Genomic DNA, 19,979 nt, shown 5'->3' on the forward strand with positions numbered 1-19,979 from the left:
GCTCCCCGGGGCAGCCCAGCCCGGTCTCCGCACGGCCCCGCTCCTCCCGGGGCTCCCCCGACCTGCTCCCCGCACCGCCCGCTCCGAGCGCGGCGGCGCTTCCAGCCGGGAGCGGCACCGGGAGGGGCGGCCCAGCCCGTGGTCCCGCTGCAGTTCCCGGTGCCGCTTCGATTCCCGGTGTCTTTCCCCTCCCCGGTCCCGCTCCCATTCCCATTCCCATTTCCGTCCCCGCTCCCATTCCCGTCCCCGGTCCCGCTCCCATTCCCATTCCCATTCCCATTCCCATTCCCATTCCCATTCCCATTCCCATTCCCATTCCCATTCCCATTCCCATTCCCATTCCCGGTCCCTTTCCGCCCCCGCTCCGCTGCAGTACCGCTCGCTCCCAGCAGACGGCAGCACTGAGCGAAAAGAGCCACTGCGCACGCGCGGCCTTTGGGGGTACCCGACTTTAATGAGCCCCAAATTAAATCCCATCCCGTTCCCGGATCCCGCATGTGGGGTGTTACAGGGAGAGGAGCGAGGAATAAACTCTGAGCACACCGAGCTGTTTCTGGTTCCTTCAGACAGATCTTCTCCTGCGTTTCCAAACCCTCTATTGATTTATTTACATACAGAAAACTTACGTTTGTATTTTCAAACTCCATAGATCCATAATCACAGTTCCTTACAGTCTAAAATACTATCTATAATAGAGCAGATACGGGTGTTTATGTTGAAATAAATTTATATACAAATTAATATTATTTCTCAATATATTTGAGTGCCAGGAGATGTCACATCCCTCCCTTGGGGGGGTGCAGGGACATCCCACTGGGGGCTGCAGGACACGGCTGACCCGGGATGGGAATCTGGGCTCCCATACCCACCCAACAGTTCCAGCCCTGTGGGGATGGAAGAGGGAAAACTTAGAGAGGGAACTGAAAAAACAATCCCAAAACTCAGGATTTCTCTTTCTGCTAAAAACTCGTGGCTGTGTGTACACACATCCAGGGCAGACACTCCCACTGCTGGAGTCCTGGATTTCCCTTTGGCGTTCACTGGACTGGCACAGCTCAAACTGATGCCATTAAATTGTCCATCTCCCAGCTCCAGGTTCTCCTTTGCCCTGGGGTTTGTGCCTGTCCCACAGCCCGGAGGGACCTCTGGGAGCTGCCGTGGGACTGCTGGGAAACACCATCGGGAGGGGGCAGGAATCGACTAATTCAGGGCAGCACCTCAAAATACTGGGGGAAAAGCTCCATAACATTCCATTGACTCTGTGGCCCCGTGGTAGGTTTTAGGTGAGGTGACCTCACATGCTGCACATCCCAGTCTGAAACACAGGTGGTTTCAGGTTGCTGTAGGAGCCTCCAGCAAGGGGTTCCCTGCACCAGTTTTCCAGCTACTTCAGGACCCAAGCCCAGCAAGGATACTCCCAGTGGTGTCCCTTTTGCCTGTGCAGCCCCCAGTTCTGGCATTGTCCTGTCAAAAAAACACCTTCATTTATGATTCCCCTGTCTCCATCACAGCTCTGGCTTCAGCCTCCTCACCAGAACTATCCTGGAAAGAGGAACTAACCAGCCAAACCAGGAGAAGTGAGCCTGTCCATATGGAAGGAGTCACAGCTTTCACAGCAGAAGCTGCTTTAACTGTTTATTCCCCAAACATGCAGCAGCTGCCTGTGCTGCTGAAACCAAAGCAAAGCCACGCACCAGCATCCTTGGGCAGAGCTGGGGCAGTGCCCCTGGCACCAGGTTCCTGTGGCTCAGCATTCTCGAGCAGGAGGTGCTTTCCCCAGCACTGCAGACCTTGGGGAGTACAGGAATGGGATAGATAGAGGAGGCTGCAGAGGGCCCAGACACCTGTGCCACGGACTGGAACTTCCAAAACAAGTGTCTGCCCCAAGGTCTTATTCAGCCTCTTCCCCAAGAGAGAAGGGAGACAGACATTGCACTGTTCCCACACTGCACCACCTCTCCACCTCCTCTCCTCGCCTTTGCTGCAAAGGAAAGCCTTGGAGTTGGCAGCAAAGCCCATGTGACCAGGGCCAGATCCCATGGGAGCAGGACCCCAAAGCTGTGGGATTGGGGACAGGTCCCTTGCCTTGGCACCAAGGAACCAGGGCCACCCAGGGGCAGAGGGGACTCACCCAAGCACTGGGTGAGGGAAATTTACACAGATAAATTCCCTGGGCAAAGTCAAGAGCTGAAAGCCAGATTTCCCTCTGTCCCATCCCTGGTAGCTTTCACAAAGAGAGGAAGCTTTTGCAAAAGGGAGGGCAGTGAACTCTGGGCACCTCAACTTTCTTTTCCCCACACCCTTGTCTCGGTTCCACTCAATCATTTCTCACATGCCTCAGTTCTCACTTCTCCTTTCCCTTCTGTTAATCCCACAGAGACAGCTCATTTCCACAGCTGCTGCCTCACTGCTCAGACCAGTGAGGGTCCTGCACCGGTTCAGCCATGGGCTGGCTGCTCTGGGGGATCTTGCTTACCTTGGTGCCCGTGGCTTGGGTGAGAGGCACTGAGCAGTCCCAGGAGCTCTCCCCCTCTTTGCGCTTTCTGGAGTGCAAGAAGACCCTGAACCTCTCACGTCTGGAAGTTCTGCCAGGAGGGGGCTGGGACAACCTCAGAAATTTGGATATGGGCAGAGTCATTAACCTGGGCTACTCACTGTGCAAGACCACAGAAGACGGATCTTACATCATCCCAGATGAGGTCTTCACTATCCCTCTCAAGCAGAGCAACCTGGACACCCACTCTGAGATCATTGAGACCTGGAAAGATTATCGAAGCCTCACCTCTGCCTCCATCAACCTGGAACTGTCCCTCTTCTCCTCCATCAATGGCAAGTTCTCCCACGACTTCTCCCGGACCAAGACCCACCATGTGAAAGACCATGCTGTGACCACTCGAGTGCAAGTCAGGAACCTGGTTTACACTGCCAAGATCGACCCAGAGGCAGCCCTGGACCATAGCTTCAAGAAGCAGCTGCTGACCATTGCCAGCCACCTGGAGAACAACCAGACACGGATGGCTGATTTTCTGGCTGAGGTGCTGGTGCTTAATTACGGCACCCACACCATCACCTCTGTGGATGCCGGAGCCAGCTTGGTGCAGGAGGATCAGATCAAGGCAACCTTCCTGAAGGACAGCTGGGGCACACGGAGCGCGGTCACTGCCTCGGCTGGCGTGGCCTTCCACAACATCATCAGTGCACAAAGCGAGGAGACCCTGGACATCAGCTCTGGCTTCACCAAGCAGTATCTGGAGAACCGCACCCACTCCAGGGTGGAGAGCATCGGTGGGACCCCCTTTTACCCAGGCATCACCCTCAAGACCTGGCAGGAGAAGATTCAAAACCAGCTGGTGGCTCTCGACCGCTCGGGGCTGCCCCTGTACTACTTCATCAAGCCCAGCAGGCTGCCAGAGCTGCCCCCGCCGACGGTGAGGAGGCTGGCCAGGCGGGTGGAGATGGCCATCCGCCGCTACTACACCTTCAACACCTACCCCGGCTGCACCGATGTCTCCTCGTCCAACTTCAACTTCCATGCCAACACCGACGACGGCTCCTGCAAGGGTGCCATGGCCAACTTCACCTTTGGAGGAGTCTTCCAGGAGTGCGTGGGGCTGTCTGGCCCTGACACCAGCACACTGTGCCGTGGGCTGGAACAGAGGAACCCCCTCACTGGGGCGTTCTCCTGCCCCACCACCTACACTCCAGTGCTGCTGGGCGTGCAGGAGCAGGAGGAAGGGCACAGCCACCTGGAGTGCCACAACAAGTGCATCCTGGGCATCTTCTGCCACCGCAAGTGCCAGGACATCTTCTGGCTCTCCCGGGTGCAATTCAGTGCCTACTGGTGTGCTGCAAATGGGACGGTGGCCTCCAATTCAGGATACCTCTTTGGGGGGCTGTTCAGCACCCACAGCACCAACCCCAATACCGGTGCCCAGTCCTGTCCCTCAGGATACTTCCCACTGCAGCTCTTTGGTGAGCTCAGAGTGTGTGTCAGCCAGGATTACGAGGCAGGGGCTCGGTACGCAGTGCCCTTTGGGGGCTTCTTCAGCTGCCAGGCAGGGAACCCCTTGGCTGGGGGGCACCAGGGCACCCCTGAGGACCCCCACACCAAGGGCTGTCCTTCGGGCTTCAGCCAGCACTTGGCACTCATCAGTGACAGCTGCCAGGTGGAATTCTGTGTCCAGGCTGGGCTCTTCACGGGGGGCTCACTGCCACCTGCTCGCCTGCCTCCCTTCACCCGGCCCCCTGCCAACCTGCCGGCCATCAACACCATCCTGGTGCGGGACGGGGACAGCACCTGGGTGAGGGATGGGCAGAGCCACGTGTGGCGGCTGGCACAGCCGGAGGAGATCCAGCACGCGGTGGAAATGGTGGGGGGCCAGGGGCTGACGGGGGGTGAGGTGGCCGGTGTGACCGCGGCAGTCCTTGCCGGCTTGGCCACCATCCTGGGGATGGCCTGGTACGGCCGCCGGAGATATCGGGCAAGGGGGTACCACACGCTGGGCACAGGGGACAGCGCAGCCCCTGCCAGCCCTCGGGACAGCACCGTGCTGAATGTGGGCGAGGGGTACCAGCAAGAGCCCGAGGGGCTAGTGGCCTGACTGCCACCCCCATCCCGGCTTTTGTGCCCCAAACCTGGGAAAAGTCCCCCTGCTCCACCCCGCAGGAAAGGAGGGAGGTAAGGAGCCCCCACATTCAGCATGCTGCAAGCAGAGGGCAATCCCTGTCTCCATGTATATCTATCGGGATAGATATACACACGCATGCAGAGAGGCACGGAGCAGTTTTATTTCAGCCAGCAACCGACTGTGTAGTCAACAGAGCATTAAAAAAGAAAAAAAAAGTCATGTTGTGGAAAGACTTAGTCACAATAAAAGCCATCGGGCTGGAACCGCAGAGGGGGGCTGACCCCCCCCTTCCTTGCCCAGATCACGGCAGGGTTTTGCATAGCTCCAGACAGGGTTTGTCTGCACAGGGGAAACCCAGGGCTGGCGTGGAGGAGAAATCACACTGCTGTGCAGCTCCTTGGGCAGCAGAGCTGCCCCAAAAGGGGGGTGTTCCTGGGGAAAGAGGTTTTCTCCCTTGAGGTAGAAAATAACAACCCATGCTAGGGATGGCTGGGGACAGACGGGTGCAAAGGGACATCAGGGGGATGAGGGGTACCTGGCCCTCTCCACAGTGTCCCTCGCTCACCTGGCCACATAGACGACTGACAGAAGACAACAGAGAGGCCAAGCCATGCAGGGACCACAAGGGTCCCCTGCCATCTGCTTTATTGACCCCCACCCTCCTCCACAAGGTGGCCAGCGGAGGGGACAGACCCCCCCAGGCCACGGAGAGGAAAAACAGCAACAACAACAGAACAATGCACAGCAGGATGGGCCCCATTCTTGCACCACTGTCCCCAGCATGGATGGTGAGGTGACCCTTCCCAGGAAAACCAGGAGGGGAATGCAACAAAATGGGCTGGGAGGGTCCACCTTGCCCCAGGAAGCAACAGCACAGGGCTGGGGGTAGCCTGGGCAGTGGTGGGTGCTGCCCCCCACTCTTGTTCTCCAACCCCGGGGGTCTCATGGGCAGCCAGAGCCCAGCAAAGAGAAGAGTGCCCCCGGGGCAGCCCTCAGAACTGTGGGGACCTCCCCAGCATCCTGGCACAAGTAGCCCTGAGAGGCCCCAGGAATCTCACACTGGTTTGGGTTAGAAGGGACCTCACAGACATCTCATTCCAAATCCCCTGGGCAGGGACACATTCCACTGACCCAGGTCACTCAAAGGCCCAGGAACACAATCCCCCCAACCCCCCATCACCCACACTCTCCTACCCACGCCACTCTCCTGGCCCCAGACCATGCCAACCCCTCACCAGCCCCACCGAGGCCTCTCTGGGGGCAGGGAGGGGAACAGTTCTCATCCCTAACCCACACCTTGGCCCCATGGGGACCCACAGGTGACAGCCCTCCTGTCAGGGTTGTGGGGTGGTCCCCATAGCCCCTGTCCCATCCCTAAGCACCGCAGTGCTCAGTCCCGGTCTGGCTGGAGCACCACGTTCTCCCAGGCCTCAGGCTGCCTCCCAAAATGCCCCCTATATGTACATATATACGACAAAACCCCAAAACACGAGGTATTATAGAATTTCAACGAGGGGACACCCCCATACGAACAGTTCAAGGAACCCACTGTGGGGAGGTGGAACACAGGCCACAAAATGTCCATCACTGTCCCCCCCTCCACTTCCTAGCACCCACCAGCCTCTCCCTGGCATGCAGAGGCAGGGGCAGCCCAGACAAGGGGACCCTGCAGGGCACAGCTCAGACACAGCCAAGAGGAGCAGGGGGCACAGGGCTGGGGGGCAGCCCAGGGCCCCCCAACATCCACAGACACAGGAGACCAGTGGGAAGGTACCAGACAGAACAAACAAACAAACAAATGTCAGAGGGACGAGGCAGAGCAAGGGGGACTCCCATGGCCCCAGCTCCCACCCCAGGCCAGGTCCCAGCCCCAGGTGGGTGTCAGGGGTGTCAGGTCAGGCTGGGACCAGTGTGGATGAGGAGAGAGGGAAGCCTGGCAGCCCCCAAGCCCTCAGCACAGTGGCAGCAAGGATAGCACGTCACTCAGACAGGTGGCCAAGCCAGCCTGAAGCCCCACAGCTGTGCATGGGGAGGTTCCCACCCTGCGGGAGTGAAGGGGATGGCCAAAAGGACCTTCTCCCACATTCCCAGCCAGCCTGTGGGTGTTCCCACTGCCCGGGTACCACTGGGAGGCAGGGGGCTTCAGGTGTGCCCTGAAAAACCTCCAGGAGGGTTTCTCCAGCAGCTTTATCCTGGTGGGTGCCTGCACAGGCAACCCTTTCCTTGCCTCCTCGCCATGGTCTCAGTCCTTCTCCTGTGCCAGGCTCTCCTCCGTGATGCCCTGGGCTGCGAGCTCAGCCAGGACATTGTCCAGGTAGTTGATGTCAGGGTAGCCATGGCCAGTGAGGTTGGAGCCAAACTCTGTCTTGTGGTGGATCTCATTCCAGATTACTGTGTCTGACTCGCCTGTGGTGCTGGAGGTCCCGATGGCGAAGATCAAGCGCCGGTCCCAGGCTACCAGCAGCAACTTCAGTACCTGTGGAGGCGAGAAATGGGGCAGGCAGCAAAGCAAACACTGAGAGGGAAGCACCTACTTCTGGTCAGGGCATGCCTGGTCATCCTGATGCATCCTGGCAATGTGGGCAACCCACAGTCAAGCCCTGCAGGGAGCTCAGGATCCCAGCACAGGGTCCTGCCCCAGCCAAAACAGAAGGACTAGGCTGCTGAGCTCCCTCAGCCTATGGGAAGGCCCTCCATGGGACAACCTCCACCTGCATGTTTGTTTTTCCCCACGCTCCCCCCTCCATATGCCTTGGCCAGCTGCGGCTGACCAAGTGAGCCACTCACCTTCCTGCCCTTCTCGCTGTCTGGAAGGTAGCAGTGCCGGGGGAAGCCACGGGCTGTGAAGCTTTTCCCAGGGTTTGGATGCTCTGGACCCTGCAGTGTGGGAAGTGGAAGAAGAAAACACTTTTGGAGCTCAAAAGAATGCTCTCGGCACAAGGTAATCCCCCCAGGCCTCAGTGGACTGCCACCATCCCCTAGCCACCAAGCAGACAGGGACAACGCTCCCATGCAGATACACCCCAGAACTCCCACAACATCCTTATGGACAAGCAACTCCTGAGCAAAGACAAGAGCTGCAGCATGACCTGGGGGTAACACACCAGCGACAAGGGCCTCCAGTGCGCAGAGGGGATCACCCACATTGCCCTCTGGGCATGGGGCCAGGCCTCACCTGCACCCCAGGGGGAATGTTGTAGATGATGCGGATGGTTTTGCAGTCAGCGTGGCCAGGCAGCGCGTGGGGGATGATGTGATACTCCATCTTCCCCGGAGGCTGCGTCCCTGTCTTCACCCCATAGATGGTTTTGCAGGTGGGACACTGCAGACTCCCATCCTGAGAGCAGGAAGAGGGGAACACACTGGAACTGGTGCCCCCAAGCCATGGCAGGCACCTGGTGCCTGAGCAACACTGAACACTGCTTTAATCATGAAAACCATAAAAAAAACACTCAGGAAGCCCAGGATAGGGCTGGGAGAATCTACTATGGCTACCCAACTCCACTCAAAAACCTGACGTTTGCATTTCAGTTCCCCATCAGTTTTCCAGTCCTCATTGCTTGCTCTACCTCTGATTTGGTGGGGGGTTTTGTTTTATTTCTTTTCAAAGAGGGAAATATAATGAATATTCAAAGTCTCCAAGTAATGGGGATGGAATGCATTTTCCTTAGAATGTCAAGCACAAAGGCTATTTGCAGGAGGCTCAGAAAAGCCCTCCTGTGGCTGGAGAAGCAACAGATTCCAGGCAGCTCTGCTCAAACATTCCAGGGAATGAAAGTTCACCCTGGGAAGGAAAGCAGGCAAACTAGGCATAGTGGGGGAAAAACACACCCATGCAACCCCAGGTTCTGATGTAGCAGTCCCAAAGCGCTTGCTGCTGGTAAAAATTAAACTCTGTGTCAGGGTGGGAGGTCAGAGTCCTCTGGGGCAGCCAAACTTGAGCCCTGTGCCACCGGGAGCAGGTGGAGCTCAGCACAGGTGGCCAAGCTGAGGCCTCTCACCTTGTTGCCGTTGTTGTACATGGCGACCAGGCAGTGGAGGTGGAAGACGTGGCTGCACTTGACCAGTTTCCCCACGAGGTCTGGCTTGATGGCCGGCTGGGGCCCCTTGTAGCCAGAGGGGGCGGAGAGACGCTCCATGCAGATGGTGCAGTCCTACAGGAGAGAAGATGGATCACATGGATGGGTGCAGCCAGAGCCGAGGACACGGGGCTGAAGAGCTGCCCTGCTCTCGCCCAAGGATCAGCAGCCACCCCTGGGGTTGGACTGTCACCCTGGGCCACTGCACGGGCTGGACCACATGTCCCTCCTGTTTGGAGGGGGACAGGGATATGGCAGAGCCATGAAGGGTGGCAGGACATCCCTGCATGGGAAGGAAGGAGATCCCTGCGTGCCCCAGAGTGTCACACATGTCCCCAGTCACTCATCCCACAGCAAAGCACCCCAGGGACAGCCCAAAACAACCCCTGCTGCTCTCACCTCATCTGGTGGATGCCGCACCTTCTGCAGGTATTTTTTCAGTACCTCCTCTGGAGTTTTACCTGCAGGAGAGCAAGAGTTGGAGGAAGAAACCCATTCCCAGGGGCAGCAGAGAGGATAGGGGCACAGGGGAACCAGGTAGACAGTGGGGGACAGGGGCCAAGCAGCAAAGTCCCTCTCACCCTTCTTCGCCTGTTTCTTGGTGGTCTTGCGGCAGGTGTGGGAGATGCCGGGGATGGACTGGATCTCACTTTTACTGACAGGTGGGGGGTGCAGCACCAGCTTGGGGGGCCGTGTCAGGCAGACGGGCAGTCCAGCTGCGCTCATCAGGATGCCCGTGATCCCTGGGAAAAACAAGGGATCTGAAGTGGCACTGAGGAACCAGTGACACCCCAAACCCCAGCTGCTCCCAAAACCCACCCCCAGGGCTGTTTGCTCCCTTACCCTGGAGCTGTTTGTGTGCCCACCTCAGGGAGCCCAGCACCCACAGGCCCCCGCTGCAGCCCCATCCTCACCTGCCAGTGCTGGATTGACAGGGCTGGAGCCGGTGAGGTTCTTCACAGGGACAGTGGGAACCCTGAAGGGGAGCCAGCAGAGCCCATGTCAGGACCGGTGGCAGCACCCACGTCCCCACAAAGCCCAGGGGCCAGACAACAGTTGCCTGAGCAACTGCACAGACCCTGGCTGGAAACAGAGAATCCCCCGATGGGGAAAGCTGCCCCCCCTGCCCCACCACTGCCTTTTCTCTGGCGCTTTAGAAACCCTGCCTGCATCTCCATTCATGGCCCCTTTTTGTCACTGCTCCCCAGGCCAGTCTGTTGTTTCTTTTCCTCTTTTCTCCTATGGCCACGTCACTGCCACAGCTCTTTACCCCACCTCCCATTGGGGCTCCCTTCCATGGGAAAGTTTCCTGGCAGGTCAGGAGAAGAGGGAAGGGGGAGGATGGAGAGGGAGAGGAAAGGGGCCAGGCTGCGACAGAAGGCTGACGGCAGAGCCAGACAAAGGGGAGAAACAGGCTCATTAAATTGCCCACCCTCTCACAAAAAAAGTGTCTTTGGAGGGTGGGAGTCTGGAGGGACCCCTTCTCATGGGGCATGAATGGCTTTTCTTTGGGCCTTTTGCAGTCCCCCACCCAATCCCTGCCCCCAAGAAAGAGCGGCCTCAGCCTCTTCATTTAGATGCAGGAGCCACCCCATCCCCACTCCAGTCCCCAGGCACCTGCAGGCAAGGCAAGGGGCCCACAGAGCCCTCCACCCACAGGAAGCTGGGGACCACCGAGGTGGGTGGATTAGGGTGACATCCTCCCTCCACTGGGGAGCCCCTCTGTGCCCTGGGGATTGGAGAAAACCCTACGCTGATACTCTCTCCCCACAAGCCCCCCCCTCACTCGCTCGCAGGCAGCGGGGACTCACCCAGAGGCGATGAGCACCCGGGACTGGGCGATGGCCAGGCGCTGCAGGTGGCTGCGGTTCAGGGTGCTGAGGCCAGGACGAGCCGCTTTGCCGCTGCCAGCGCCGGGGGGACTGCCGGTGGAGCTGGCCGAGCTGAGGGCGGGTGTGCTGGCCGCCTGCCGCCGGCCCCCCTGGGCTGCCAGCGGCTTCAGCGAGCCACGCACCACGGCCACGCCATCAGGTGCCTTGGCCCCCGGGGTGGGCACTGGGGCTTTGGAGGTGGCCGGTGGCGCAGGGGGTGCTTTGCGGGGCTGCAGGGTGGCGGTGCCAGGGCCAGCAGCTGACACGGTGGCTTTGACGCTCATGACCAGGAGGCACTGGGGACAGGTGCAGGCGGGGACCGGCGGGGCTGCTGCCGCCCCAGGGCTGGCTGGCCAGGACTGGGACTTGGGCAGGGTGCCCGAGACCAGTGGGTAGACCATGTCAAGCCGGCGGCGGACACGGCGCTTGCGCTGGGTCTGCCGGTTGATCTGGCCCATGGTGGCAAAGTCGATGATGTAACAGAAGCCGATGGCGCTCAGGTCCACCCAGGGGTGCTGCTTCTCGTAGGCACGCTGGATGGTGATGCCCACGTCCATGTCATAGGGCGTCCACGTCCCGCTGTCATTCTCCCACTCCCAGACAACTCCCTTGCCTGGCGCCGACGACGGGTCGTAGTAGCTGCGCCGGACAGGGCGGATGGTGCCTGAGGGAGGGTGACAGATGCAGTCAGACCCTGGCGCCAGCACCCACCTGTGGGCAGGGAGCAGAACCACCCCAACCTGCCCTGCCGGTGCCATTCTGCATGGGGACAGGGCGGCTTTCTGGCTCAGCTGCTGTCCCCGCCCTGCCAGGGGACTGGTGTGCCTTGGTTTCCCCAGGCTGCAAGCTGCCCTGCCACTGATGCACCCTGAGGCACTTGCACGGCCTGGGGCTGCTCCCCAGGTGTGACTGGGCTGAAGAGAAGGGCAGATTTCACCCTCAGTACTCTCAGCCCTGATGAGGAAACACAGAACCACAAGCTTGGCTACTCCAACCTGCTCCCAGCGTCCTCCCACAGGAGCCTGATGAAACCAGGCATTAGGGCACCAGAGTCTTGCAGTGCCTGGCACTGTCTGCCTCTCAGCTCTGGACTGGAAGACGTGAATAAAAGACTTCAGGGGTATCTCCAAGCCCCCCAGCACTGACACTCGCAGGCACTCTTGCACACAGGACAGTGGGGCTCATGCCAGCACCATTCATCTGCAGCTCCCAAACCAGCCCATGATGAAAACCCAGTCTGTGGCACAGGGAAAATCCCCGTGATGCCACGCTAAAGGAGTTTGTGCCCAGCTCCCACTCCCCCATCAGCAAATATCAGGAGCAGGATGAGACCACAAGGCACAAAGGTCCTGTGCCTTGCATCCATATTTTTGCTAGTCGTTTCCTTTCCCACCACTCCCAGTCAACTAAGATGCATTCAAAGCATGGACACAGATTTTGAAAACTCCTACAATGAGGAGAAAGTCTTCCTCTTTGGGATGTCCAATGGAATGGCAAGGCAGGCTGAGCATGGCTGGGCTCAGCTGCAGGGTCTTGTCCTGAGCTTGTTATTCCAGAAGTGTTTGGCTAACAGGTGGGATGAGTTCCCAAGCAGCACAGCCCTCCACAATCCTTCTGCAGAACCCCATGGCTCAGCCCTGCTGCCTGCGTTAGGTACAAGAAAGCTCAAAGAGAAGAAATAACAAGCCTGCTGCTTCGGCTTTTCACCACGTGTCCTGCAAAGCCTGCAAGAATTTCAGTCCCTTTTCACCCCCACTGGTCTGTAGGGAGCAGCCACCACTGCTGGTCCGAGGGCGACATCTCAGACACAAGTGGGCTAAAGAGGTGTTTTCCAGAACCCTGCTGTGGTGGATGGGGTGCAGCTACACTCCAGGCAAGCCAAGCCACCCGCCCCGTCCTGTCAAGGGGCAGCCAGGGCAGAAATGCCGCCGGCGCTGGGGGCACAAAGCGGGGCCGGAGGGTGATTTATCCTAATCCGGCGGTGGCATGCGGCATCTGGCGGTCCCCAGGCAGCAGTGTGGGAATGCTGCGTGTTCCCCCAGCCCCGCGCCGCCAGCCGGCCTCCCATTCAGCAGGGGAAGAAAGGGAACAATAGCTATTCAGGCCCTGCCAGGGTCGCGACCCCCCCAAATCAGAGCTGTTTAATGACCCAAAATACCAACATCCCCAGCAACCCAGGGAGAGACAGAACAATCTCCCTTTCAGTCCTCCACCCTGGGCAACAATAGCCCTCAGAAGCTGGCCCCCAGCCCCCTCTCCGCAGAGGTCCCTTGTCCCCACACCCCCGGGCAGGGGAGGGTCGCCGCCAGCCCCCAGAGCTGCCAGGAGAAGAAGGACAAAGGACGGTGTCTGGCACTCTGCTGCACCCAGGGACAAAGCACACTGGCCATCACAGGGGTGCTGGGGGGGTCACAAACACCCCTGCAACGGGGGCTTGTGCCCCAGATCCCAGACAACCCCACGGCCCCCCCACCTTGGGGGACAGACAACCCCCATCCCCTGTCTGTGCCCTCCCTGAGCATCCCTCCCTCTGCCTGTGCCCCTGCCCTGCGCACCCCAGGGCTGCCATCCCCCAGGGCAGCGTTTGACACCCAAGTACCATTCAGCTCTAGGCCGTTGGGCTTGATGGCGGCTCAGAAGCAGCACAGAGCGGACGGGAAAGGGTCTGCAGGGGACGGGCTTCCCCGCACGAAGGGAGAAGCCCATGGGGTGGGTGCAACAGGGGCGCTGCAGCGGGGAGGAGGCCGGGCAGCACGACCCCAGAGGGGACCAGGGATGCGGGATATGGCGGGGACCTAGGGACCGCCAGGAGGGCATCGCTGGCAGGGCAGCGAGAGGCAGAGGCGGACGGCTCCGGGGCCGGGCGGTGCGGGGCACGGCGGGAGCATCCCGGAGGCCGGGGCACGGCGGGAACATCTCGGAGCCCAGGGAACAGCGTGAGCACCCTGGAGCTCGGGCAGTGCGGGCACGGGGCCGACTCACCGGTGTCCTGGCGGAACTGGTGCATGGACTGCAGGTCGATGATGTAGGGCGCCAGGCGGCTGTCGGCCTGGCCCAGCACGACGCTGCCGCCCGCCCGCGGCCCGGCGCGGGCCACCGCCTCGATGTGGTGGCTGACGGCCGGGCTGTAGGGCCGCCAGCGCCCGTGCTCGTTCAGCCATTCCCACACCACCACGGCCGAGGCCAGCAGCATGGCTGCCCCGCCGCCGCGGCCGCGGGCCCGGCTCGCCGCCCCGCCGCAGCCCGCCCCGCCGGCTCTCGCATGCTCGGCGCGGCGCACGGCTCTGCCCGCCCCGCCCGCGCACGGCCCCGCCGCCTCTGCGCGCTCCCGTCCGCACCGAGAGACCGGCCCCGCCCCGAGAGCCCCGCACGGCCCCGCCTGCACCGAGCGCCCCGCACAGCTCCGCCCCCGCCGCCCCGAGAGCCCCGCACGGCCCCGCCCCCGCCGCCCCGAGAGCCCCGCACGGCCCCGCCTGCACCGAGCGCCCCGCACAGCTCCGCCCCCGCCGCCCCGAGAGCCCCGCACGGCTCCGCCCCGCCCGCCCCGAGCTCCCCGCACGGCCCCGCCCCGCCGGCACCGAGAGACCGGCACGGCACCGTCCCGTCTCGCCCCGCTCCGCCCGTCCCGGCGACCTCAGCGGAGCCGCGGGAAGGCGTTCCAGCCTCTGTCCCTGCGGCCATCCTGCACTCCTGGGACCCCTCCCAGTGCCCCCTGTACGCCCACTGTGCACACCTGGATCCCTGTTCCCACGCCCTGGGACCCTTCCCACTGTGCACACCTGGCTCCCTGTACACTCACGTCTGGCACCTCTGGGACCCCTTGCAGTGCCCCCTGTACCCCCACTGTGCACACCTGGGTCCCTGCACCCCTGGGACCTCTCCCAGTATCCCCCACACCCCTAACCAGTACTGCAGCCCATAGAGTCCCTGGTGTGCTCCCACCTTGTGGGTCCCCACTGGCCTCATCACCCAGCAACAGGACTCGGGGTGCTGGCGGGTCACATGGACCCCACTTCATGTGCTGTGACAGAGAAACGTGGTCCAAGAGCTTCTCCTGTCGCTGTGCCCAGGATGCAGCACCCACAGGGAGCCTCCTGAGCTGCCTTTCCCTGTGGCCCATGATGCACAAAAATGGCTTCAAAGCCCCAGATTGCCTCAAGGGGCACCTCGACTGTACCCCCAGGTCCTGCACCCCAGATTTCCCAGCTGCCTGTCAGTTTAGTTTCCCGGAAAAGTGCTTTTCCTGGAGATTTCCCACAGCTTCAGCCCAGGTTGAGGCTGCAAATACTTCAAGATTCTGCTGTTCCAACTGAGGCAACCTGTGAAGGCCAAACTAAAACCACTGCCATGAACACCTGGCTGCTCCCACTGTGACACAGGTACTACCTCTGTGCTATGGCAATCCTGGGACTGGAGCAGCCAAAAAAACATTCCTGAGCTTGTTCTTCCACTGAACTCCATGACCAGCTTGCCAGGGAACCCCTGAATGGCAGGATGTTGGAGATAGGCAAGTGCTGGTCTCACCTCCTTTTGTGCTCCTGTGCTCAGAACCACAAATTTCCTTGGATATTTAAACACCCATCTTTTCCTGGTTCAGAAGTGTACAATTTGCATCTGTGTATCCCACATGCACAGGTTTCACAGCAAATATTCCAGTCCACGGTCCACCTTGGCTCAGAGGGCAACTCATCCCAGGCCACGGGACACACCATTGCCAAGCTCCTGGCAGCTGGTGCAGCTCCTCTCCTGGCAAACTGGTTTCCCAGGCACTGCCCATCCTGCTGAGTGTCTGCCAGTGACACTTGTGGTGAGAAACCATTAGACAAGACCCAAGCAGAGGAAAAAAAAGACGGGGGGAAGAAGAGAGGAAGGAACAAGTGGGGAGTAACTGTGGTGGTGCCAACTGGCGAGTGCTGCGGTGGGAGAGGATGAGGTGAACTGCACAGGTTCTACTTTTTCCAGCTCGTGCAGGGCTACACCTAAGGCACATTTTCCTGCAAGAAGGGAAGGCTCCCAGCCTTCCCAGGGAAGGGGAGCCACTTCTCTGAGTTTCCACCTGTTCCTCTGGGCAAGACAAGTGTGTCAAAGCCACAGTGGGGAAACCCGGGGAAATCCCTTCTGCTGACTCAGGCAGGAGGAAAAGTTATTCCTGCTATTAAAAAGGAAAGTGTTGGTGAACATCCCCTCCTCCAGTTCCAGCTCAGCATCAAGGAGTCAGGAGCCAGCACTGCACAGCTGAACCCCACCGGCCTCTGATGCCTGGTGGGCAAGGGGCAAATCCATTCTCACCCAGCACTGATGCCAGTACCCGAGTACGGGAACACCTGAGGTCAGGGAGCAGTCTCAGTTGGCTTGAAACATTTCCAACCAGACCAAGTGCGCCCAACCACACTTTAAACCCAAATATTTATTGTTTTGAAATTTAACACAGCTGTGGGTTGCTTTTGGTGGCTCCTTCCCTGCTGTAATTTGGGAGCACAGGCCCCCTGCCCCACTTCCCTGTTCCCACCAGCGTTGCAAATCCTTTCTCCCTTCCCAAAGCACAATCTTGAATGCTTTTGGTGGGTTGTCAGCTTGCAGGAGGCCATTGCATGGGGTCCTCAGCTGCATTAGTCACATGGGTATGATGGTTCTCCACTCAAACTCTTCATTTCTGTTTCCAAAATAAGCATCTTCAGTCACCTTCAGCCACCCAGATCAACTTAATTTCAGCCTGTGGCAAAACAAGTCCAAAGGGCCTCCTGGCACCAAGGGAGCTCAGCTGTTGGACACCCCTGCTCTCGCCAAATCACTGCACTGGTGATTCCCTCAGGGCTGCAGCTGAAAAATAGCATTAAATCCCAGCCAGCTCAGACGTCACCACCTCTCTACAGCCTGGTGGGGGCTGGTTGGCAGGGAAAGGCCTGGAGCTGGAGCCTCTCGCTCAGCCAGAGCGTGGAGGTTCGGATTATAGATTGCTTTTTCCCATTGTTTCTGGTGGCCATTCCCGAGCGTTGCAGCTGCTCCACAAACACAGACACACCCAGTGCCGCTGGCCAGGTAACAGGGAAGGAGTAAGAAAGGTTGCAAAAGTGGTGCTTCCCGGGACGGGGAAGTCCCCGGAGCAACACCATCATGCCCATTGCTGCTTCCACCCCCAGAGAGCGACTGCAGTGCTGAGCTCAGCTCAGTGCCAGCAGCTGATGTGGAAGGATCGAGTTGCAAGCCAGGACTGGGTGATCCTGGCTGCCTGGGATCTGAAGGTCACCTCAGACCCAGCCACTGCCATGGGACAAAAGGGGTCTGTTCCTACCTGCTTGTGTCACAAGGTTCACTGGAGATGTCCCTGCCCACCTCTGGGAAGGAGAGGGGCAGAGGGTGGGGAGGATGTGAGCACCTGGGCACTGCTGACCAGGAGAGTGCAAGGGGGGAAAAGCAACATGACTTCAAGTGCACAAAATGGACAAGGCTGGACAAGAAAAATACTTGTTGGAAAAAGGACTCACTTTCACTAATCCTGAAAGAAATAACATCCAGAAATTGTTATTCCCAAGTGCAGGGAAGCAGAAACATCCCAGTAATCCAGTTTGAGCTGCAAAGCTGAGGGCAGACAGTCAATGGCAATGAAAAAGCTGCATGTCCTTCCTCATGGGCACCACCCATAAACAAACAGGCACTACCAAACTATTCTTGCCCCAGCTCCGTGGAACAGTCCTGACCCTGTGGTGCCATGTGCCCTGATGTGGCCAGTGGAGTGGACAGGATGGGCTCTGGGGCTCTGCCTCAGTGCAGCACCAGGATCTCTATCTGCTAGTTCTGAGGCCAGCGGTGTCCCCATCTGCCACGACAAAGCCACTTTGGAAGGGCCAGCTGGGCATGTCCCCAGCCTCCTCCCCACTCTGTGGCCCCTCTCCCTCCATGTTTGTTGCCTTTCTTCTCACAGGCCAAGCAGGAAGGCAGGGCCACACCAGGACAAGGCACGACCCCAGCAACTCCTCATCTCCTCCTCATCCTTCTACCACCATCTCCTTCATCCTCAGCTCCTTTGTCTTCCCCACAGCCTCCCAAACCTCTCACCCCACTGGGACTGGCCCTTCCCTGGTGTGGGAACGGGGCAGGCCAGGCTCTCCAGTGAGGTTGAGCCCCACTGTCCCACCTCCCCCAAGAAGTACATCATCCTGGTAGATCTCGCAGCCCTTTTATTCACTCGGCATCCAGCAGCCATCACATCCAGTCAGCATGAGAACCACAGTCCAGGCAGCTGTGAAACATTGCAGCACTCCACAGGGTAAGTGATGTGGCTGGGGCTGTTTGATTCTCTGTGCCATTTCCAGTCCTAAAATAACCCCTGGAGGCACTAACCTCCTTGCAGAGGGGCTTCTGAATCACAGCCTTCAGTGAAAAGACCATCTCCATTATCATGTCCAAGCAGTTAAGAAATCCCCTTCTGATTGTGTCCCCACTTCTCCCCACCCAAAATAAGCCCCCAAGCAGTTAAGAGCAGAAATTCTATAAGCAGCCAATGCAAGCTGGGCAGAAGAGTCCATGTGCAAGAGGTGAAGCGTTGCTTCTCGCAGCTGTGGGGAAGGTCCCAAGACTCCTTTGGCCAGGTGACACTTTGCCATCCCTCCACTCCTGCCATGCATCCACAAGAGTCCCAAGGTGGCCATAGCAAACGAGGCAGAGACCAAATTCCAAAGAAAAGGGCAGCACTGTCCACTGAGGGTCACGGCCTCCAGGCCCTGAGGCGAGCTGGGGGACAATTCCAGCCACCCAGCCCAAGGACCCCCAAGGATCACCCTGCCTGGGGACCCCTGCTCTCTGCAGGGCACACTGTGGCCTGTGCCTCAGTTTCCTCACAGTGAGTGGCACCAAAAGCACAGGGGGCCCCGGGATTGATGGCACAGTCCCTCCCATCCACCTCCCCTCCTTTGCCATCAGGTGCCCCCCACTGTGCCCCAGTGGCACCCAAGACCCCCGTGCCATGCTCGTCCTCACGGGCTCTCAGCCAGGCTGGGGGCTGAGCCGGTGCCTGGGCTGGGCTTGGCGAGCTGCCGCAGGTCCCGCCCGGACCTCAGAGCCCACTGGGCCAGCTCCCGCAGCACCCCCAGGCCCCGCAGCTTCTGCTCGAAGAGGCCGTGGGGCTGGGGGGGCGGCCCGTCCTCCTCCTCCTCCTCCTCCTCCTCCTGGCTGGGGGCCCCGCGGCCCTCCAGCCGCAGCAGCTCCTCGAGGTGGTAGGTGAAGGCCGAGACCTGGAGCAGGACGGACGCCAGTGCCCGGCCCAGGGCAGCGTCGGCCTCTCCCAGCTGCTCCCGATGCTCCTCCAGCATCTGTGCCAGCAGGGCACGAAAGGCCCTGTACGCCGCCAGGTTCTCCAGCAGCCGCTGCGTCCCCGTCTGCTCGTCCCAGCGTTCCACGGCCGCCAGCGGCACCCCCTCCACCGCCGCCACACTGGCAGAGGCGTCCAGGCCCTGCCGCTCTGCCTGCAGGGCGAGACCCAACGGGGTCACTGGTGACAGGAGAATTTTGGGGTGTCCCCCCTCCCACCCCAAGCCCTGTCAGTGCTGGCTCCAGAGGTCCCAATCCAGGAGGTGTTTGTGGCAGCACAAGGCCAGCTGCCCCAGGTTTGCCCAAGCATTGGTGGGCACAGAAGGCAGCAGCACTTCATCCCCCATCACTGCCACGGGGCATCGATTCCTTGCACCCCACAGCTGCCAGGAACCCTCTGGGCCCCCACCAGCACTCCCAGCCCCGCAGCAGCCAGAAGGCGCAGAGCAAACTCACGTAGGTGTCCAGGAGATTGATGACATCTGCGCGCATCTTCCCGGCCAGGCGGATGCCACGGGCACACAGGTCGCGGCGCTGGAGGGCGGCGGAGGGACTGGCTGCTCCCGCCATGGTCGGGCAGCTGTCACGGCCACCAGGCTCAGGGCACAGCGCTTGCCCAGCCCAGGCAGGACAATCCCTTGCTGAGCTGGTGCATTCCAGCCGGGAGCTCCGCTCACACGTCCACTGGCCTGGCTCTCCCCCTCTTCCGTGCCTGGGGCCTGGCACCACGCTGCAAATTCCCGCCTCTGGGATCAACAGCAACAGATTATTCCCCTAATTCCCCCATGCATCGCTACTCGAAGTGCTTTGCCCAGAACCGTCTCGCCCGGCAGCAACAGGCTGCCAGCCCCGGCTGACCCACTCCTCCCTCCCAGCCACACACGGGATTAGCAGCACGTTAATCCCTCTGGCTCATGCCAGAGCGCGGGAACCACTGCCGGGAAGAGGCGAGCAAAGCCCGGACATTGCTCAACACCTCAGCCCGGGGAAGCTGGGGCTGAGCAGGGCCAAGAGTGAAGGCTTGAGGGGAGCCCCAAGGCTGGAGACCAGCACCAGCCACAGGCTGAGCTGCACCCAAACCTTGGCAGAAGGGC

The 19,979-nt window shown here is 60.1% G+C and overlaps 3 protein-coding genes across 3 annotated transcripts; 1 reads left to right on the forward strand and 2 right to left on the reverse strand.

Annotated features, from left to right (window-relative positions):
• The first annotated feature begins 2,331 nt into the window (after positions 1-2,331).
• On the forward strand, positions 2,332-4,856 carry MPEG1 (macrophage expressed 1). Its single transcript, XM_071559149.1, has one exon. The coding sequence runs from the start codon at positions 2,445-2,447 to the stop codon at positions 4,599-4,601; it is 2,157 nt and encodes a 718-aa protein (XP_071415250.1). The 5' UTR covers positions 2,332-2,444; the 3' UTR covers positions 4,602-4,856.
• Positions 4,767-13,941, reverse strand: DTX4 (deltex E3 ubiquitin ligase 4). The gene is made up of 9 exons (XM_071559150.1): positions 13,561-13,941; positions 10,519-11,242; positions 9,622-9,683; positions 9,289-9,450; positions 9,107-9,168; positions 8,630-8,782; positions 7,804-7,965; positions 7,416-7,505; positions 4,767-7,104 (listed from the first exon to the last, which is right to left on the reverse strand). Exons 1-9 carry the CDS (start codon positions 13,769-13,771, stop codon positions 6,871-6,873), a joined length of 1,860 nt encoding a protein of 619 aa, XP_071415251.1. The 5' UTR covers positions 13,772-13,941; the 3' UTR covers positions 4,767-6,870.
• Positions 13,942-17,738: 3,797 nt separating this feature from the next.
• Positions 17,739-19,460, reverse strand: CNTF (ciliary neurotrophic factor). The gene is made up of 2 exons (XM_071559154.1): positions 19,342-19,460; positions 17,739-19,040 (listed from the first exon to the last, which is right to left on the reverse strand). The coding sequence occupies exons 1-2, from the start codon at positions 19,453-19,455 to the stop codon at positions 18,552-18,554; spliced, it is 603 nt and encodes a 200-aa protein (XP_071415255.1). The 5' UTR covers positions 19,456-19,460; the 3' UTR covers positions 17,739-18,551.
• Between the last annotated feature and the right edge of the window lie 519 nt (positions 19,461-19,979).

The sequence above is a fragment of the Pithys albifrons genome, chromosome 6 (genome assembly GCF_047495875.1).
Source record: "Pithys albifrons albifrons isolate INPA30051 chromosome 6, PitAlb_v1, whole genome shotgun sequence".
Taxonomy (NCBI): Eukaryota; Metazoa; Chordata; class Aves; order Passeriformes; family Thamnophilidae; genus Pithys; species Pithys albifrons.

Excerpts from the sequence above, each read along its gene's own strand:
- CNTF (XM_071559154.1), bottom strand. The coding sequence starts at position 19,455 with ATGGCGGGAGCAGCCAGTCCCTCCGCCGCCCTCCAGCGCCGCGACCTG. Across the intron at positions 19,041-19,341 it reads TCAATCTCCTGGACACCTAC|GCAGAGCGGCAGGGCCTGGA; the intron begins GTGAGTTTGCTC and ends CTCGCCCTGCAG.
- MPEG1 (XM_071559149.1), top strand. The coding sequence starts at position 2,445 with ATGGGCTGGCTGCTCTGGGGGATCTTGCTTACCTTGGTGCCCGTGGCT.
- DTX4 (XM_071559150.1), bottom strand. The coding sequence starts at position 13,771 with ATGCTGCTGGCCTCGGCCGTGGTGGTGTGGGAATGGCTGAACGAGCAC. Across the intron at positions 9,684-10,518 it reads CGGGTGCTCATCGCCTCTGG|GGTTCCCACTGTCCCTGTGA; the intron begins GTGAGTCCCCGC and ends GCTCCCCTTCAG. Across the intron at positions 8,783-9,106 it reads TGCGGCATCCACCAGATGAG|GACTGCACCATCTGCATGGA; the intron begins GTGAGAGCAGCA and ends TCTCTCCTGTAG.